General features: G+C 40.5%; 2 protein-coding genes across 13 annotated transcripts in view; both read left to right on the plus strand.

Moving 5' to 3' along the window:
• Nucleotides 1-3,938, plus strand: part of Slc4a7 (solute carrier family 4 member 7) — an 89,954-nt gene extending 86,016 nt beyond the window's left edge. For 8 of the 12 annotated variants that reach the window (XM_051139954.1, XM_051139957.1, XM_051139960.1 and 5 more), the window contains 2 exons: nt 1,482-1,589; nt 3,801-3,938. In XM_051139954.1, the coding sequence (XP_050995911.1) occupies nt 1,482-1,589; nt 3,801-3,882 (190 nt within the window). In that variant the 3' untranslated portion in view covers nt 3,883-3,938. The remainder of the gene's footprint in view (nt 1-1,481; nt 1,590-3,800) is intronic. The other 4 variants (XM_051139961.1, XM_051139962.1, XM_051139964.1 and 1 more) reach the window with 1 other exon arrangement.
• A 6,277-nt stretch (nt 3,939-10,215) lies between these two features.
• Nek10 (NIMA related kinase 10) overlaps nt 10,216-19,425 on the plus strand; it is a 180,826-nt gene continuing 171,616 nt past the window's right edge. Inside the window, exon 1 of the mRNA XM_051140001.1 lies at nt 10,216-10,381. The gene's annotated coding sequence lies outside the window, so the exon portion shown is untranslated. The remainder of the gene's footprint in view (nt 10,382-19,425) is intronic.

Genomic DNA, 19,425 nt, shown 5'->3' on the forward strand with positions numbered 1-19,425 from the left:
TGTTTTTGTAGTGTTTGGTATTGAACCTAGGGCCGTGTACATGCTGCAAGCCATCTCCACTGAGCTACTTCCCCAGATCTTTCACTCAGGCTTACTATTGCTGTGATCAAACACCATGATCAAGAGCAACGTGGGGAGGGAAGAGTTTATTTTGCTTGCTTTTACTTATCACTGTTGAAGGCAGCCAGGGTAGGGAGCTGATACAGAAGCCATGGAAGATCTGGGCTTATTGGCGTCTTCTCTTCATAACTCACTCACATGCTTTCTTTGACTGCCCAAGACCACCAGCCTAGGGAGGGCACCACACAAAACAGACTGTGTCTTTCTCCATCCATCACTAATTTGAAAAATGCTTTACAGATTTGCATGCAGCCTGATCTGATGGAGGTGTTGGTCTCAGTTGGGGTTTCCTCCTCTTAGGTTACTCCAGGGTCTTACTGAGCTGCCCACTGTTGTCTGATGCTTCAGCTTCTGCCTGCTGGTGGCTGTGCTGAACGCAGCGCCCACTTCACTCATGGGGTCCAGTATGACACTTGTGCTTGTAGCTAGCTTGTTTGCATGAATCGCTTTTCTTCTTGTAAAAAGGAGCCTAATAGATGCATTGCAATTTTACCTATGGAGTGTTCATGTTACTTATGGCCAATAATATGGAACACATTGTTATTTATGGATATAATTATTGGATTTAGGGGTCTGAAGTCATTTTGCAGTATTTCAGAGAAATGTCAAAAGGTTACATTTGACTTTTATAGTAAATGTACAATTTTACTATATTTTGATTTTGATACATCTGATGAAATGACAGTTTGGCTCTAAAACTATGAGAATATCTAACTTCTTGGTTTTTGGGTTTTTTTTTTTGTTTTTTTTTTTTTGTTTTTTTTCTCTTTTCTTTTTTTTTTTTTTTTGGTGTGGTTGTGCCAGTTTGCTACTTTCAGAGCTTTGTTTTCAGTTGTGATTTTTTTTTTTCCAGCTTGAAAACAAACAGAAAAAATATTTTGTAAAAGAAAAGGGGCTTTTTTTTTTTTCTTAAATACTGTGGACTTTTACTTGATGAGAGTGTCAATTATAAGAGTTTTGACCAATTCTCTATTTTTAGGCTTCTAGACACAGTAATTGGTTTTGTATGTTATCTCAATGATACAGCCTAGGTGGTTAGCAGGTATTTTGGCTGGAATACTGCTTGAAGATCTACATTAATCCAAATTGAATTCCGCCATGAAGAAGTATAAGAGGATTTTGCTAACATAATCAGCTCTGCTTAGTTTTGGTTGTTAAGGAACATGGAGTTCTCTGTGAAGACTTGACAGCAGGATTCCAAGTTTATAATACTTTGGGAGATCTTAGTTCAAGTGCATGTCAAATGTTTTCTCAATTTTTAAATTGATGAAAACAAGAAATGATAGGATGCTAATAAAAATGACAATATTAATGCTTTTGCAAGTACTGGATACTAACCACAAAGTGTATTTGTTCTTCAGTATTGACCCTTCAGTTGTTAACATATCAGATGAAATGGCCAAAACTGCCCAGTGGAAGGCTCTTTCCATGAATACTGAGAATGCCAAAGTAACCAGACCTAACACGAGGTAGTTATACCTGTTTATGCCTTTGTAACTGTTGCTAGTTTTCACTCATATTAATTAACCTAATGTATCTAAGTATATCCTCCTTTCTGGACAATACCAACTTCCTTCCTTTCTTTCCATCTGTTCTTCTACCTTAATTTTGTTCTGATGCAAGTTGTGATGATTATGTTTTATAATTTTTAAATTTACAATTGCGTATTTCAAAACAGTTTTTTTTGCCATTATATAATAAAAATAAATTCTACATAGCAGTGCAGATATATTGAATGGGAGGATACAAGGGATGGGATAAACATTGAGATGTAACAAGAATAAATTAATAAAGAAAAAAAAAGAAAAAAAATAAAAAAACAAAAAAAAAGAGAGAATATAATTATGTTCATAAATTGAATATATATTCATAATTAAAGGTTCAATTGAATATAATTGTATCCAAATAAAAGAAAAAATATAAAGAAACAAGGCTAACTAAAAATTAAGTTAATTCTACTAGGCACAATGGTTCACACCTGTAATCAAAGACAGGAGGAAGGGACCTTAATTTGAGGCTTGTGTGGTCTATGTAGTGAATTCCAAGCCAGTCAGGGTTACATAGCAAGACCTTGGCATGGATAGATAGATAGATAGATAGATAGATAGATAGATAGATAGATAGATAAAATGATTGTGCTTTCTTTTGGCTCAAGAATAAAGAAAAACAGTTGTTTTTCTGATTTTTGTTTTATTTGGCATATCTTTTTGAGTAAGGTACCAATTTCTTCTCAAGATGATAATTTCAAAGAAATTTAATTCATACACACATGCATGTACACACATAAGGGAATCCATTTTATCACTATATACATAGAAATATCTATATCTATTGGTGTGTATATGTGTGTATGTGTTTACACATGTATGAATAAATACAATTCAGTTTTATAGTGAACCATGTGCTGAAACTTCTTTAAGCCCTTTGTTACGTTTCTTGTCACGCAGCACCTGTTTGTTTGTTTTCTTTCCTTCACTTCCAAGTCCTGAGATCTCAGGCTCTATTTTGATAATATGAGAACTTTAGTTCTTACGTCAGAAGAGGCAAGAAACTGTCCTGGGAGTGCTCAGTTGTTCATATTCAACAAGTATGTCCTGCAGACATGGATCTTGTCAGGTGCTTGCTGGGTGTTGGTTATTCTGCCTAGGCACTAGGTCGTGAAACTCCAGGCAGACCTTCTGACTCATTCTGTTTCTCTGCTGTCTCTCTGAGATCTACCTTGTGATAGGTGTTTGCTTACTCGTTCCTTTTCTTTTAGTAAAATCTTTATTCTATTTGCCCGTATTTTTCTTTCTTTTTTTCTTGTGGATATGTATGGCAGGGTCTTACTATGTAGCCCTAGAACTCATTCTGTAGCCCTGGCTGTCCTGGACCTCACAGAGATCCACCTGCCTCTGCCTCCCAATGTTGGGATTAAAGGTGTGCCCCACTATGCACCTCTTCATATATTTTTGATCCTCATTCCTTGAGTTCTAGTTTTTGGGTTTTTTGGTTTTGGTTTTGTGTTTTTGGTTTTTTTTTTGTTTGTTTGGTTGGTTGGTTGGGTTTTTTTGCTTTTTGAGACAGGATTTCTCTGTGTAGCATTGGCTGTCCTGGACCTGGACTTGCTTTGTGGACCAGGCTGGCCTTGAACTCACAGCAATCCACCTGCCTCTGCCTCCCAAGTGCTGGGATTAAAAGGGTGCACAGCCACAGTCTGGCTATGAGTTCTAGTTTTTTAAGCCTAATTGTCCCTTCTTTCCACTTCTGTCTTTAGCCTATAAGGTTATACAGTTCTTTAAACTTCACCCTTGGTTCCTGTTCACACTCTGCCAGCACCTTTAGCTTGGATTGTTAATATTGTTGTGGTGAAAATAGAGGCTATATAGTAACATTAGTACATATCTTTTATACTTAGCTTGTCATGTGGGTTGGCCCTCTCCTCAAAATGATGTAAGAGGAAATACAACATCCCGGGGGAACAGAGTTCAAACAGAGTGAGGGGTGAATATGATTAAAATATATACTATTCATGTATGCAATTGTGGAAGAAATAAAAACAGCCAGGTTATATAGCAAGTTATAAACTGGTGTCAGTAAGCAACTCATAGATATGTTGTAGATGCTTCTCATTGACCATTTGAAATTTAGGGCTGATTCTTTTGCAAATAATTTTTTTCTTCATTGTTTCCTTTAAACAGCCCTGAAAAGCCTGTGAGTGTGACAATAAATTTCGAAGATGAACCGTCAAAAAAATACATGGATGCTGAGACTTCATTGTAAAGTCAAACCAAAAGGAATATATAGAGATAAATGCCTATCTGTGTATGTACGTACACGTGTACACACACACACACACACACACACACACACACACACACACACACACACACACACACGCAGCACATGTGCCATGCCATTATGTATAACAGTACTATGGGGCTTTTTGAAGTAGTAGTATTGGGCATTTCTAGTGAGCACCATGGAGAATGTATTAATCAAGTGGTCTCGTAGAGGCGAGGTACATGGTTTTTACTCTTTGGATACTTATTTGGGGGAGGAGGGGACAAAGCCTTTTTGTTATACAATAGAAAGATGTGGAAAACTGCATTCAATCTGCTTTTCTTAATCTCTGTCAGTGGCAATCAATCATATCAACCTAAAGTGATGCATACTTAATCTATATACTTAAAATTTTGATCTGAATTTTGAAAGACTTTTGTTTCCCTTTTGGTAGTGCTTTATAGGTAGAATAAGGGGTCTGCCCACGTGGCGGGGAAATGGCACGTCCTGTCCTCTCTGTGGGCTTCCTTCACGACGCTGTCCATCATATTGCAACAGGGATGAGCACAGAGGTGATTATCAATTGGTGGAGACTTTGTACGTAGGAACTTTATGTCTTAGGCAGTATTTTTAAATCTCAAAATATCTGTATCTGGGTCTCCATTTTGATGGACAAGTAAAAAACAAGTTATATATGACTTCTAGTTTAAGACCCGCTCTAGTCATATCGTTTTGAGTTTTAGAAGCTATAAAATGTCACCTGGAATAGCTAAATGCTGTTTCCTTTGTAGCAGGGCTTTTCTAGTACTCATACTTTCCTAGAAACCCAGAGTCCCGCTGTACGTTGTCTTGGTCCTTCTTTACTTAGAATGTTCTAGTGTGTCAGGTTCAGAAATAAAGAGCCAACACCTTTCAGGTGGGCTTGTGATCCAGGTTCCTCTATAAGAATTACCTTTCACTTTCTGTGCTGCTTCTTTCTATTGTATACAATATACTAATAGGTTATTATCAAGTATCTTCTTTTAAAATATTTTATTTATTCTGATTGATTTGATACTTAAATATTATGTGAATATTTGGGACAATAACAAATACAGAGTAAGTTGTTCCTGTTGTAGATATTTGGTGCTCACTTGCATTTCTGTTCATTACCTGAAAGCAGGTGACAAACTTTACATCTTTGATATAAAGCACTGCCATATTTACATTTTAAAAGGAAGTTTGGTATTTCCTGTGCAGTTCAGATCGATGACATTGTTCCTGTTCTGTGATAGCACTTGGGTCTCCAGTATTTCCAAGCTGTATTTTAAACATGTATGAAACTTATATACTCTTAGCTCTCCACAGAATAAATAAGTAAATGCTGTTTCAGCCTATGGGACAGAATGGCTGGGGCCAGGAAACTGATACGGCAAGAGGATAGACGATACACAGACACAGTGAGAACCCTGTCTGCCTTCAGAGGCACGCAAGGTGATGGGACATGAAGATTGGGGTGAATGTTCTAAGGAAGCATTTCAAACTAAAGTTAAAATGTTTGAAGAAATTGATCTTTAGATCAAATGACTAAAAGTGCCGAAAGCAGATATTTCTAGGAAGTTTGAAGTAGTTTTAGTTAATTCTAAACTATGTACCAATTAGTGTATTTCTGAGATCACATAGTTGGATTCATGATAAAATAGTTGGCACCATCTGGTACTATCTGAGGAATTCTATTGGACTTCCGTAACACATGATGGCAAGGGTTGCCTGTGCTTGTGGTCATTAGTGACCTCCATTGAAGTGGCTCCTCTTCACTTAGCAGCATAGGGATTCCCAAAGTCCCCATTTGCTGCTAATTATAATCCCCCTGATGTAGCCAAGCAAGAGAATTTCCTCATACTGTTCCTTTGTGCCTGGACATCAAAGGGTTAATTTATTTTACAGGAAGTGATTTTAAATTTTAATCTGAAACCTACCTGGTATCATAATCTTCCTATGATTTATGTAATTATATATGTATTATCCAATGCCAGGAAAAAAAAACATGACATACAAAATGCTTTGCATCTAAGATGTTTCACTGTGGTCTTGATTATACTAATGGCATCTGCTTTCTTTTGACTACTTGACTTACAAAGTGATGATACGACTACTCCACCGAAGAGCAAGGGTAATTAACTGCTTCTTTCAGGTGGTTACATTTCTTGTGCTATTTTTGAAAATAACAATCATGAATAACATTCATTGCAAGACAGCAAGAGAGATAATTTAGTATATATATTGATTTTTAAACGCTGCCTTAAATAGGTATGTATGAGCAGTAGTAATTGCTATGTACTGATTTACCTCAAGGTGCAAAATAATTAAACTTGTACATACCCATTTATAGAATAATTCAGAGACACAGCCCTGCACTTTCTTAGATGCCTTGATTTTCAGATGGAGCTTAGTGCTACTGAACACCATGGCCATGGGGCCACCTCAGGATGTTCTTCCCTCCACCATATTTTATTTATTTATAGATGTGTGTTTACAGAGACTATAATAAAGCCTGGTGTTAACTATCTGAAATTTACTTCCTTTTTATTGCTATTTCAATCTAAAATAGAAGCTTTTGGAAAGACAGTAAACTAGCTTCCTGATGCTAAAGGGGTGATTATGATATATATTTTTAATAATAATATTAGATATGCAAAAGTGAAGTACAAGGTCTTTAAAACATTGTGTGTTTGTGTATGTGTATAAAAATCACTCTTAACTCTCTTTTTTAAAACTTGTGGCGTACCAATGTTCAGATTTGCCAAGCTTTCTATAAGACATGTAGGATGAAATGGTTTTGTGTGCTAGTGCATGTATTTATAAAGATTTGTTTACTTCTGAGAATCACTAACTCTTGTTTTTCCACCCCCAAATTGTTTGTTTCTTCCACGTGCTGGAAGTTTGGGCTTGAGTGTAAGCTTTGTGGCTTTCCTATCACAAAGGCAGGTTCACACTTGTACAGAAAGAAGAGTGGCCTCTGACAATGAGGTCTCACAGCAGAGCTTCCTGCTTAGGTGTCATCGTGTGTGCAGCTGAGCAACGCCACTTCTGCGTCCTGACAGAGTGCTCAGAGTGGAATATGTTAGCCATGAGTACAGCATTGTAATTCGAATATGTTTATATTAAGTAACTTACATGTCTGAACTTTATTTATGTAGATCTATCATTGTTATTATTTGTAGTGCAAATACATGAACTGTCTTCATTTATTCCAACAATTATTTATTTTTAGAAAGTAAATTTAAAGACAAGCTGCATTCAAGTTTTGAAATAGTATTCCAATCACAAGATGTGATCATTTTAATTGTAAGGTCTGTTTTAACTTTCTGGAAAGTAAATTGTCAAATGGAATCATGTAACAATTATTTTAAAATTTTAATGTGTATGTACTTGGTTTAAGCCCCAGTTCAATGGTTTTTAATCATATTTTTTGCACATTGTTTCTGTGCTGTAGCTTTTTTTTTTTGTTCCTTTAAGTTTTTGGCTTTGTAGGAGTAAGGTGTCTTCCAATGTTTACTATGTTAGGCTTAAATTAAAATTTAAATTTATTGTCCATTTATATAATATTTGATACCTTGGTGTAATTTCCAAATACAGTTACAGTTTTTATGATGTTTATAATTGCAATGGTGTTTTCTTTTGTAATAAAACCCAGACTCAATTAAACAAACTGTAGACCTGATATTTTTCATCTATATGAAGTACAAGTCTCTACCTGAGTCTATAATGTGAACCATCCTGCCTTTCACATTTGTTTCCTAATTACTAGAGAAAATATTTTTTTTTTTTTTTTTGTAGATGTTATTGAGAGTTGAAAGAGCAATAAAAGTTTACATAGGAACTTGTTGGCTGTTATTTTCACTGCGCTATAAGAAGAGCAACATGCCTTTCTCTGCTTAAGCTAGGGGCAGGGAGGGCGGGAAGTGGGTGGCCTCTGCTTCCTGCTTCCCAGTTCTTCGTGTAGACAGGAGAGACTAAAGAAAAGGAAAAGCATAAATGAAATTATTTTATAGTTAGGAAATGTTGAAGTTGGTAAAGTTCCTTTTGGATGCTGGTCCAATTTTCCCTTCTGTTTTGAACCAAGAAACTTGTACTGTGTGTTGTGTTATCACTTTCTTGATAACACTTGACCTTTTGGCTCAAGGCCTGTTTCTCTTTTAGCTGATTTTATTTTGACTTAGATTGTTTTGTTTCATGTAATGCTCTTGTTTTTCACATAGAGAGCCTTTTTGTGTCTCACATATTGTTAAGCCATGGACGTGAGATGAAGAAAAATGTTTATAGCTTTGGAAAGTTGTTATATTTAGGAGAGAGTTTTTACCACATACAGCACTCCTGTTAGTGCTGTTTCCTGGGAGGGAATCCTCACTCATGGCTGTGTGCTGTGGTATTGCTTACTGCTTGCCTAATCTGAGATTTGCTTCTCCTCATGGTGAGCTTTGTGTTCCTTCTCATGGGTGGGCCTGCAGTGGGGCTATTTCCCATCTGTGCAAACCCGTTCTGCTTCTGCTTTCTTTTTCTTTTTCCAAAGTCCATTTAAAGGTCTGCATTGATTTCAGAATAACTCTTGCCCCATATTCTCTCTCTCTCTCTCTCTCTCTCTGCCCCACCCACCCCCCCTTTGTCCCTCCTCCTTCTCTCCCACCTCCCTTCTGTGTGTGTGTGCGCATGCACATATGTTTAAGTACCCACTGGGACCAGAAGAGATGGTGTCAGATGCCCCAGAGAGGGAGTTTTAGGCAGCTGTAAACGACCATCGCTTTAGGGACCAGAGATCCCCTCTGCATGAGGAGCACGCCTTCCTGACTATTGAGCTGCCTCTGCAGTCTCTGCTTCTTGTGTGCTATAATTAGGACTCAATACATTTTACTTCGTGTAGTTTAGACATTCATTTCAAGATAATAAAGGAAACAATGGGTAAAAGTCTCCTAGAACTGAGCTGTATGACAGGATGCACAACATGGCTCATCACAAATCCTGGGTCCTTACACTGGAGATGATCACCTGTCTTCCAGAGCCAAGATGTCTTGCTGTCTTCTGTGAAGCAAAGGAAATCATCAGGGAAGGTTCAGTTTCAATTTCACATTCACTTTATGGAGAAGTAGAAAAACAGGAAGCACATTTTGTATCCCACTGAAGAGAAAGTCAGTCTTCAGCTGCTCACATTGACTGCCTGCTTGGGAATTAGGAGTTTACAAAAATGTTTTCTAGTCTACTGTCCTACAGCCCCATGGCCTCTTTGGCTTTTAGTGGAAGTTTCATGGCCTGAAGTTTAGTGCTGTTTGCCTGATTTTGCCTTTCTCATGCTTTCATTTCCAGGATAGAACTGTATTTTCAGTGTTTTTTTTTTTTTTTTTTTTTTTTTTTTTTTTTTTTTTAAGTTTTTTTATTTTAGTTTTTTGAGGCAGTGTCTCATGTAGCCCAGGCTGGCTTTAAACTCCTGATCTCTTGTTTTCCACTGCCTGTGTGCTGTGAGTCACCTAAACCCCAGCATCACATGTATGTAAGTGAGTAGGGCCCTGCCCCCTGCCCATCGCCAAGGTCACAGCCTAGTCTGTTAAACACTGCAGAGTCAATGATTCTGCCTTCTCCCCATCACTTACGAGTTGCCTGGCTGCTTGGGTTATTCTCAACCTTAGAATCAAAAGTAACGACTGGACAATATGAAGAGCAAATGAGATGGCATCCTTAGGAATTGTGCTCATCGAAAATTGACTGCTGAGTTAGTTTAGTCAATTCGTTAAAACCTTTTAAAGCAGTATGGTGTGCCCTTTTAAAGGCGATGTTAATGCAATTCAAAACTTCCCGGAAAAAGTTGTATGACTTTGCAAAGCCACCAAATGATCTGGTGACAGGACTCTAATAGAGAGCCCTTGTGCCCGAGGAATGTGTCTTCTCAGCATGTTCTGACACTGGTGCTATAGCAGCTTCAAGTGATTTTGTGTCATCTAAAAGATACTATGCAGGCTGTCTTGATCGTGGCTTGCCTGGCCCCAAAATCAAGTTTCAGGACCTCAACCCTCAAACAAGAAACTAAGCATGTCTTGCTTCCTTTTCCCCTATTATCTTTGAGAACTGATTTGTAGGGTATAAAAATTCTTGAAGCACCTGGGTTTTTGATGCCAAAGTTTTATTTTGGATGCCGAAGCTCTGTTGAATAGGATTCAGCAATGCCTAGGTTAGATCCCTGCACCCTGGCTTTCACAGTGCATTCTTCGGTTGCTAAGGCAACAGGGCAGGCGTCACCCGTCGCTATGGCGATACTGTACCTTGCAGCGTTGTCATTCCTGATTGGCTGAACGCCTGAGGCTGCGGAAGAAGAAATGTGAACATTGGTTCAGCCTCTAGGCCAGGAAAGGGATTGACTGAAAAACCAACAGGTGTCAGGGCTGGAGCTGGTTTGAGCTCGCCGGGATTCTGCAGCAGGAGGAGAAAGATGACTTGAGGTTGGCCTGAAAGAGGGCCTCCCTCCTTCGCGGTGAGTAGTGTGGGAAGTTGGGTGACCCTGAGCCTCAAGGCCGCAGGGGCGGCCTCCCTTTTCCTGAGGCCAGCCACAGGGACCTTCCCTAACACGGCAAGGACAGCCTTTGAGTCAGTCAACCAGAGCCTGCCTCCCTAAAATCCATGAGCTTGTGCTGAGGGTGTGTGGTGGGAGATGCAGTCAGAGTTGTTTGGTGCTTCCAGGGACGGAGGACCTGCTATGGGTGAACAGCTGGTACGTGCCTTCCAGTCCACTCTCATGCCTCTGGAGGCTCGTGATCTCTTCTGTGAGCAGCACGCTCCTGCTTTCCTTTTACAGGATGGGATCTGCTCAGCTCCACCTGAGTGACTGCCTTTAGGTAACTTGTTTTGCAGACATGAAGAAAGCCTTCTGCATCATCACCCAGAATACTTGCTTGAGCCAGAGCCCCACACACCCATTGTGATTGCCTCTCCATGCAACGTACCCACCAGACCCTACAATCCTTGGACTCCAATGGGTGCTACATTCCCACAACCACATCCTAGACACCACCTCACCCTCTACAAAAACATCATTTCCACAAAGCTGGCACGGATCCCACCAGTGCCTTGGTTAAACTGAACATCTATCCAGCGTTACTGATGGTAGTCTGTCCCTACCTATCCCGTCACTCTGCTCAACACTGTTAGACTGACTTGTTTTTGTTTTTGTTTTTTGTTTTTTGTTTTTTTAAGTGCTAAGGAGTATTTCTCTTTTTTCCTAGAAGCTCATCTTCCCCAATTCCCTATTCCAGTCTTTGGTTAGCCAACAGCAACTCCATCTTAGAAATACAGAGAACATGGTCCATGCCACATCTCCTGGCACTCTGAATTGTTCTCACACTGCTGAGAATGGACTGCCTTTGTGGGATACTGTGCTCACTTCCGCATCCTTGTCTCTGTGCTACCTAATTACTTTGCTACCGATGAGTGTGAGAAGGCTGACTTGTTCATGGACCAGCATCTAGGTCAGACACCTAGAAAGTGCACTCAACGTATACTTGGTAAAGAATGAATCTCTTAAGAAGTTACCAGCTTTTCTTAACAGTCTCATGACTTCTGGAAAAGTCAGATAGATATCTTCTTAGTAAATGTTAATTTAGGGATTTTGCCTTAATTGGTCTCGAATTTATGCTCTATTTTATGACATAATAATTAGGATAAAAACCATATGGTGTGAGTTAATGTTGATAGAGACAACACAGTGTGGTTTGCGAGAGCTGAGTCCCATACAATTTAGCATTTTAATTCTGTCCTCTATCGGATCTCTGGCCCCTAAGTTTTTACCTATGCAAATAGTGATAATTGCATTTACCTCACAGGGTTGCTTTAAATCATTAAACATTAAATGTATACTTGGCTTAGCGACACACACATGGAGTTTTTATGTATTTAAAAACAGTGAAAGCAGCAGTTACAAAACATCCATGGTCTAACTTTTTTTTTTTTTTAATTTATGTGTGTTGGTGTTAGGGTGTCAGATCTTAGAGTTACAGACAGTTGTGAGCTGCCATGTGGTTGCTGAGGATTGAACCCTGGTCCTTTGGAAGAGCAGGCAGTGCCCTTAACCACTGAGCCATCTCTCCAGCCCTAACTTTTCTTAATTTAGTCAACAGCAGTTTCTAGGATCCTACCTTGTCATTAGACCCCTTGGTGTATGGCTTCAGGTCTGATTCAGGAAGAGACTCATTAATTCATTGACTATTCACTGATCGTTTGAGGGGTTCAGGGTCGGGCCAACTGTGCAATGGGAACGGATGCCGCATCTGGACGGGGAATCTGAAATGTGGCTCTGTCTGTTGGAATCATCAACCAGGCATTGGGGCCGAGGTTAGAGGAATTGGAGATGTACCCTTGGTGGGTAGAGAGCACCTGGCAGTGTGTTCCTACAGGCAGTCTTTCCTGATCTCCTCAGTTTTAGGCAATGAAAAAAAGTCGACGCGTTCTTTTGGCCTGGTAACACACATGTTTAGTACTAGGCGTCCGGTAGATAAGGCAAGAGGCACAGAAGTAAAGTCTGAGGCAAGGTTTGTGGTTACTCTGACCAAATGCCTGACAGAAGGTTCAGGGCTCAGGGAATAGAGTCCATCCTGGCAGCGAAGGCACAGTAACCGGGCGGTGAGCTGCAGGGCCGTGGGCGGCAGGGCCGTGGGAGGCAAGGGCCGTGGGAGGCAGAGGCGGTGAGCCGCAGGGCCGTGGGCGGCAAGGGCGGCAGGGCCGTGGAAGACAGGGACAGTAGGCAGTTTAACACATTGCAGACACATGGGGAAAATTGTTGATGCTCAGCTAACTATCCTTTCTGCCTTTTTAATCTGCCGTGGCTTCTGGCCCATTAGGTGGTACTGCGCATATTCAGGGTGGGTTTGTCAAACCTCTTTTTCCTCTCTGGAACACCTTCTCAGACACATAGTGTGCTTTACCGAGGTCCTAGGGATTTCTTTTCCTTTTTTCTTTTCTTTTTTTTTCTTTTTTTTTTTTTTAATTTTGACACAGGTCCCCTGTAGCCAAAGCTTGCTTTGTACTCCCTAATTCTCCTGCCTTGGCCTTCCAGATACAGGGTGGGTGGTTTGCAATGCAATTGAAGAGACAAATTAGCTTGCCTCAGAAAGAAGGAGGTGGGCAGGCCAGAGGGGGAGAGGAGGCAGCCAGGTATAGGGACACATGCTTGGAATCACAGCTTTATGAGGCCAAGGCAAGAAGATCCCAGAGAGTTTGAGGTTAGCCTAGGCAACCTGAGAGACTGACACAATAAGAAGGGAAGGGAAGATGGATTGAGGGAAAAGAAAAGAAAAGAGAACTCAGCCCGCACAGGCCCTAACTTTGGCTGTTCTCAGGGCCTACTGGAGTAGAATTACCAACTGCACAGACTTTAGCGGAGGCCTTGGAGGCCAAATCCCAGCTCTATCGCTGCTAGGTAGGACTTTCTCTGACAATCTCTTATCTGAGTTTCCTTACCCGTAAAATGGGGTGGTCATAAATTCCTTAGACTACTGGCTTCCTAGAAATAGAAATGTAAGCATTAGCCATTCATGTTAAGTTCTATGCAGGGGACATGACAAAACAATTTAGAAAAGAAATCCCCCCTGTGAAAATTAAACTGACAGCAAACTGAGCAAAAAAAGCTTGGGCTGCCAGGAAGTGGCTTCTCATTTGCTGATGTTTAGGGTTAATTAATTTGAAAAGAAAATATGGCTAGAAAAATGCATCTAGTGGTGTCTAGATTTCATCTATTATAATTTCTGTCATGACTGTCAGGTCAGGAATTCAAGGTAGAACTTGAAGAAGAAACCGTAGAGGAACACTGTATACTGGCTCACTCTGCGTTGTTCATGGCTAGGTTCACAGACCAGGTCCACGTGCCTAGGGAGCATGCCACCCACAGTGGGCTGAGCCCTCCCACATCAACTGTCAATCAAGGCAGTTCCTCACAGGCATAACCACAGATCGATTTTATGAAGATAATTCTTTAATTAAGGCTTCCTCTCTCTGAATGACTCTAGGTTGTGTCAACTTAACAATAAAAACTAACTTGCATAAAGATGTAATGCTTTTATTTGTGGAGTCAATAAATAAGAAATTTAGGGTGCTACTTCAGTTATTTTCATTGACTGATAAGTAGAATTTCTTTCTAGCTTTTTTGTTTGTTTATTTGTTTGTTTTGTTTTGGGTTTACCTTTCAAATACCATTACTAATATATTTCCTATCCTTACACCAGCACAGAGCACATTTGGAGTAGAGACCACCCAATGCACAATATGCAAACATTATGGGGCTTTTTCCCTCTGTGACAATGGACATCTAGGAAAGCACACTGCGGTCTGTTGCCATGTGCTCTGGTTTGGGCTCAGATCCACACTGATCTAGGCTAGTCTTAGCAAATGAAGGCCAGCACTTTAAGGAGTGTCTGCCATCACCACAGGTAGTTAAAAGCCTCTGCAAAGGTGCAGATCATAATGGTTAGTAGACTTTATATGACCCAATATTGTTTTTCCTTAGTGGCTTTACCAACTGCTTTCAGCCTCATCTGTGTCAGATCTTTGGAAGGGCCCTACCCAGTGCTGTGGGACATAAAACAAAATGTGGCCTTTGCAGACAGAGATTATGATGCTTGGCCAACAGGAAAACATGTGAACTGAAGTTCTTGTTAAAACAAAACCAAACAACAGGGTGGGGGGCCTGGGTCTTCTAGGTTAACTAGGCTCTGGCAAGGGGAAAACCAAGGACTACAGTGTGGTGAGCATGGGCTCCCAAAGTGTGTGGATCACAGGCTCCTGGTCTCTGGAGGCAGAGCAAACTCCAAGATGTCTAGGAAGAAAAGGCAAAATGAGATTCTTGACTTTGGAGGGCATTTAAATATCTGATACAACACGCAGCTGGCTTTTCTGTTTCTTTACACTAATCCACTGTTCATTCTTTATGATTTCGGCTTCTCTCCATCCTCGCTTCCTTTTAGGGTAATTATATTAGTTTTCTTTGTTTGCTGTGATAAACACCATGACCCAAAAGCAACATGGGGAGGAAAAGGTTTATTTCATCTTACAACTCCCTATCACAGTCCGAGGCTGAGGGAAGTCAGCACAGGCACTGTAGCAGAGACCATGGAGGAGTGCTGCTTAATGGCTCTCTTCCCATGGCCTGCTTTCTTACACAATCCAGGGGGCATCTGCCCAGAGCTGGCGCTTCCCACAGTGAGTTGGGCCTGGCCACGTTTATCATTAATTAAGAAAATGCCCCCACAGACTTGCCTACAGACCAATCTGTTTGATGTATTTTTTTTTTCAGCTGAGGTTTCCTCTTCCAAGATGACTTGAGGTCATGTCCAATTGACAAAAACCTAAGCAGCCCAGTAGTACATATCCTAAATGTATTTCCTCCTTTAGCAGCTGCCATCTGAGGTTAGAACATAGTAAATTTTTGGTAAATGTTTGTTAAATGATGTTATATCCTCACTAAATTCTAAAGTATTCATAGTCTTATTTCTTGTCTATCAGTAATGAAAGCCTTCACCTCTAAATTTAATCCTAGCTCAATTGTTTATCACAAATGTGACAACTGTATTGGAAAATATATTTTAAAATCAATATACTGTATCTGTGCCTTTCAAAAAATTTAGTTTCTCTCGAGTCTGTTGCAGTGAAACACTCATCAATTGGTGGTCCCTTCCCCTTAAACAGCTCTAGATTTTGCAATACATTGATGCATGCAATTCTAAGACAATAGAACCTGGTGTTTATTCATGCCTGAACAACACTCTGATGTTTAATTGTGGCATAGAAAATAAATCAGATTTTTGGTATATCCAGTTTAATTAAACCAACATTATATTTAAAGTTGTATTGCCTATGTTATCAGTACATTATAGTTTTGATATGAACTCCTCCACTCATGCAAACACTTGGTCCCCAACTAGTAGGACTGGTGTGGGAAGTGTTTGAAACTCTAGGAAGTTGGGTATAAATGGAGAAAATTGGTCACAAAAGGCAAGGATCTGAAGATTATGGTTGCTCTCCTTCCCTCCCTCCCTTCTTCCCTTCATTCGTTCATTCCTTTCTTCCTTTCTTTTTATTCTTTTTTGTTTTCTCAAGACTGGGTTTATCTGTGTAGCCCTGGATGTCCTGGAACTAACTCTATAGACCAGGCTGGCCTCCAACTCCCAGAGATCCGCCTGCCTCTGCCTTTCCAGTGCTGGGATTAAAGATGTGTGCCATCACCCCTTGGCTCTGGTCTTCATTTCTTACTTATCTGTCTGTTTCCTATCTGTAAGATGAGTAGCCTACATCTATGATGCTCTACTCATTAGAGGCACAGAAGGAATATGGCTAAGAATGATGGACCTCTGAAATCATGGGCCAAAATACACCTCTTCTTCTTCAAGTTGTTTGTCACAGCAATGAAAAGTCTGATGAACACAGAAATATACTAAAGATTGGAGTTTGTAGTGGTTTGAGTAGAACTGGCCCCCATAGATCCATTATTAGGAGGTGTGACCTTGTTGGGGTAAGTGTGGGCATGTTGGAGGAAGTGTGTCACTGTGCAGGCAGGCTTTAAGGTCTCATATACTCAGGCGAGGCCCAGTGTGCCACGCAGTCTCCTTCTGCTGGTTGTGAATCAAGTTGTAGAACTCTCAGCTCCTTCTCCGGCACCATGTCTGCCTGCACGCTGCCATGCTTCTTGCCATGACGACAATGGACTAAACCTCTGAAACTGTAAGCCAGCCCTAAGTAAATGTTTTCCTTTATATTCATTTGCCATGCCATGGTGTCTCTTCACAGTAATAGGACCCTAACTAAGATATGTTTTTGTTGCTGGGACTAAACCTGGTCTCCGCCCCCCTATGGTCTGCAAGAATTAGTTTTGGAGGTGTTTGTAAAAGTTTGTAGATTTGGACTAGAGAAGCCATAAAATCATTCTGGAAGGATCTCAAACTGCTGACAGGAATGTAGATAATAAAGGCTGTTGTCGTAAGGCTTGAAGAGAAACATGGATTTGATTGGAAACTGGGTACAGACAATTGTCTACATTTTACCTGTATCCTTAGACCTTTTGGAAGGCATGAGTTAAAGGTGATGGCTTGGGCTGGACAGATAGCTAAGCTGTAAAGAACACTTAATACTGTTCTAGAAGGCCTGAGTTTGGTTTCCAGCACACATGTCTGGTAGCTCATAACCACCTCTAACTCTAGCTCCAGGGAGATCTGATGCCTCTGGCCTCCTCTGGCACCTTATCTGGCACCTTCACACACATGCACATATTTTCCTCCACATATACACATGCAAAATTAAAAATAAAATAAAAAATATTATGGACTAATTAATCTGGAGCAAGCAGAGTTACCCCAACACTTGTGTGGCACAAATATTGACAGATACAGTTAGACAAATTTACAGTGAGAATTTGGAGCAAAAATGCAGATTAGAAAGACTTAAAAAACTTGTCATTACAGAAAAGCATGGGAGAAATTTGCAGTTTAGGAAGGCATGGCTCCTGAAGGCAATTAAGCATGAAAATAATGTAAATTACTTTGCATTGGGTCCAAAGGAATGATGGCATGAGGGCACCCCAAGAGCTGGCAAGACCCCTGCACTTACAGACTAGCCCATGAAAAGCTAAAGAGAACATCACATCTGTGGCCATGTCCAGGGTTACCACAGCAGACTAGTGGGGCCTAGCTGTTGGTCAACTTGATGGCAGAGTTTGGTGTTATGAGTGTGGTGCTGGGTTTTGTTTTTTGTTTTTTTGTTTTCAGAAATGCACAATGTAAGAGTTAAAAGGTCACCTAGGCAGCAAAGATCTTTAAAGGAAGCCTGGGAGGCCAGGCAATATAAGGCAATGTTGGAGTCCCTCCAGTCAGCCCGTGACACAGGGAAGCCCAAGTTGCAGTTAGAGATGCCAGGAACGTAAAATGCCCATTGAGAAATGCGTCAAGCAGTGACTGAAGTCAGTCCCAGAAGGGTTTATGTGGGCTGAAAATGGCAAGGCCTGTAGACTGATTGGAGCTCACATACTCTGTGTAATAGACGTGGAGCTACAAAACTGAGTGTTTGATCTACTGGCTTTCAACTTTTCTTTGCGAGTCTCTTATTCCTCCATTTTGGGATGAGGATGTGTTATTTTTAAGAAGAATAAAAATACAAATTGTTCCATTTTACCAATAAAACTCAGGAGCCAGATGCTGGGGTGAAATTCTGCTAGTTCAGAGAGGCAGAGAAAATATCCATTTTTTCTATTCAGCTCCCTGTCTCAGAGAGAAAAGCCCCAAAACCTTACAAGCTAAGCTGACAGCCCGGGAGTAAAAGAGAAAACAAAACAAAACAAAACAAAAAAACAATAAAAAAAATCCAAGACAAAGGCTTGCTCACTCAAAGCTCAAAAGCCTAAAAGCCCCCTTCTTATCTATGCTGGCTATCTTTTAAAAAATATTTTATTAATTTATTCATGTTACATCTCAATTGTTATCCCATCCCTTGTATCCTCCCATTCCTCCCTCCCTCCCATTTCCCCCTTACTCCCCTCCCCTATGACTATGACTGAGGTGGACCTCCTCCCCCTGTATATGCTCATAGGGAATCAAGTCTCTTCTTGGTAGCCTTATGCTGGCTATCTTAAATACACTTCAACTCAAAGTCCCTTCTACTTTTTAATCCCTGTCAGCTGGTTTCTTGCTCTGCCTCTTGACCTAGGGTTAACTCTATTACATCCTGTGTACAGATAGCTCTTGGTTAAAAGGTGTGTGTTAGAGCTGGCTGAACCACATCTTAATCCCCTGTCTACAATGAACAGAAAATTCTTGGGTTAAAGATATGTGTTATGGCTCAACCAAGCCAAACAAGAAACGGGTTTTTACAGTTCACCATCTCAGGGTTCACAATGAGATCAAATATTCTGCAACAAGCATGTCTGTTTTATACCACTGTATCTTAGAACAGAGCCTCTTTCTTTGTGATATATAGAGGCTCACAGGTGCTAGTTGGCCTTGAACTTCAGAGGGATTTTGGCTTTGAACTTCTCAACAATGTTGGACCAGTTAGGACCCTGGAGACTGTTGGAGATGGCTTAACTTAAACTTACTTTTGCATTTAGAGATCGTTATGAGCCTTAGAGGAGCACAGGTGCAATGTTAGTTGGTCTGAGGCTTAGGAGGTGGAGCCTAGGAAGATAAAAGTGACTGGGTAGGGTGCTTGACTTGGAAGGCTGTGTCTGATTCTCGATCCCTTCTCTTGTCTCTAACTTCTGTCCATCAAGTTGTGAGTAGCCTCACCCATGCTTCTTTGCTACGATGTCCCACTTCATGATGGCCCTGGAAGCAATGGGGCTAAGGTCCAAAATCTAGGTACCTGTGAGCCAGACTCTCAGCATGTAAGCTATTTATTCCAGGTATTTTGTAAGAGATACAGAAAGCCATGAATATTCTCAGCTTTTTTTTTTTCTCTCTTATGAAGAGGAGAAGAGTTGAGAAGAGAAACCAATTGGGAAAAAAAAAGCAAATAAGTCAATAGCTCTGTGCATTTATGACCTCAAAT

This window comes from Acomys russatus, chromosome 3 (assembly GCF_903995435.1).
Source record: "Acomys russatus chromosome 3, mAcoRus1.1, whole genome shotgun sequence".
NCBI classification, from domain to species: Eukaryota; Metazoa; Chordata; class Mammalia; order Rodentia; family Muridae; genus Acomys; species Acomys russatus.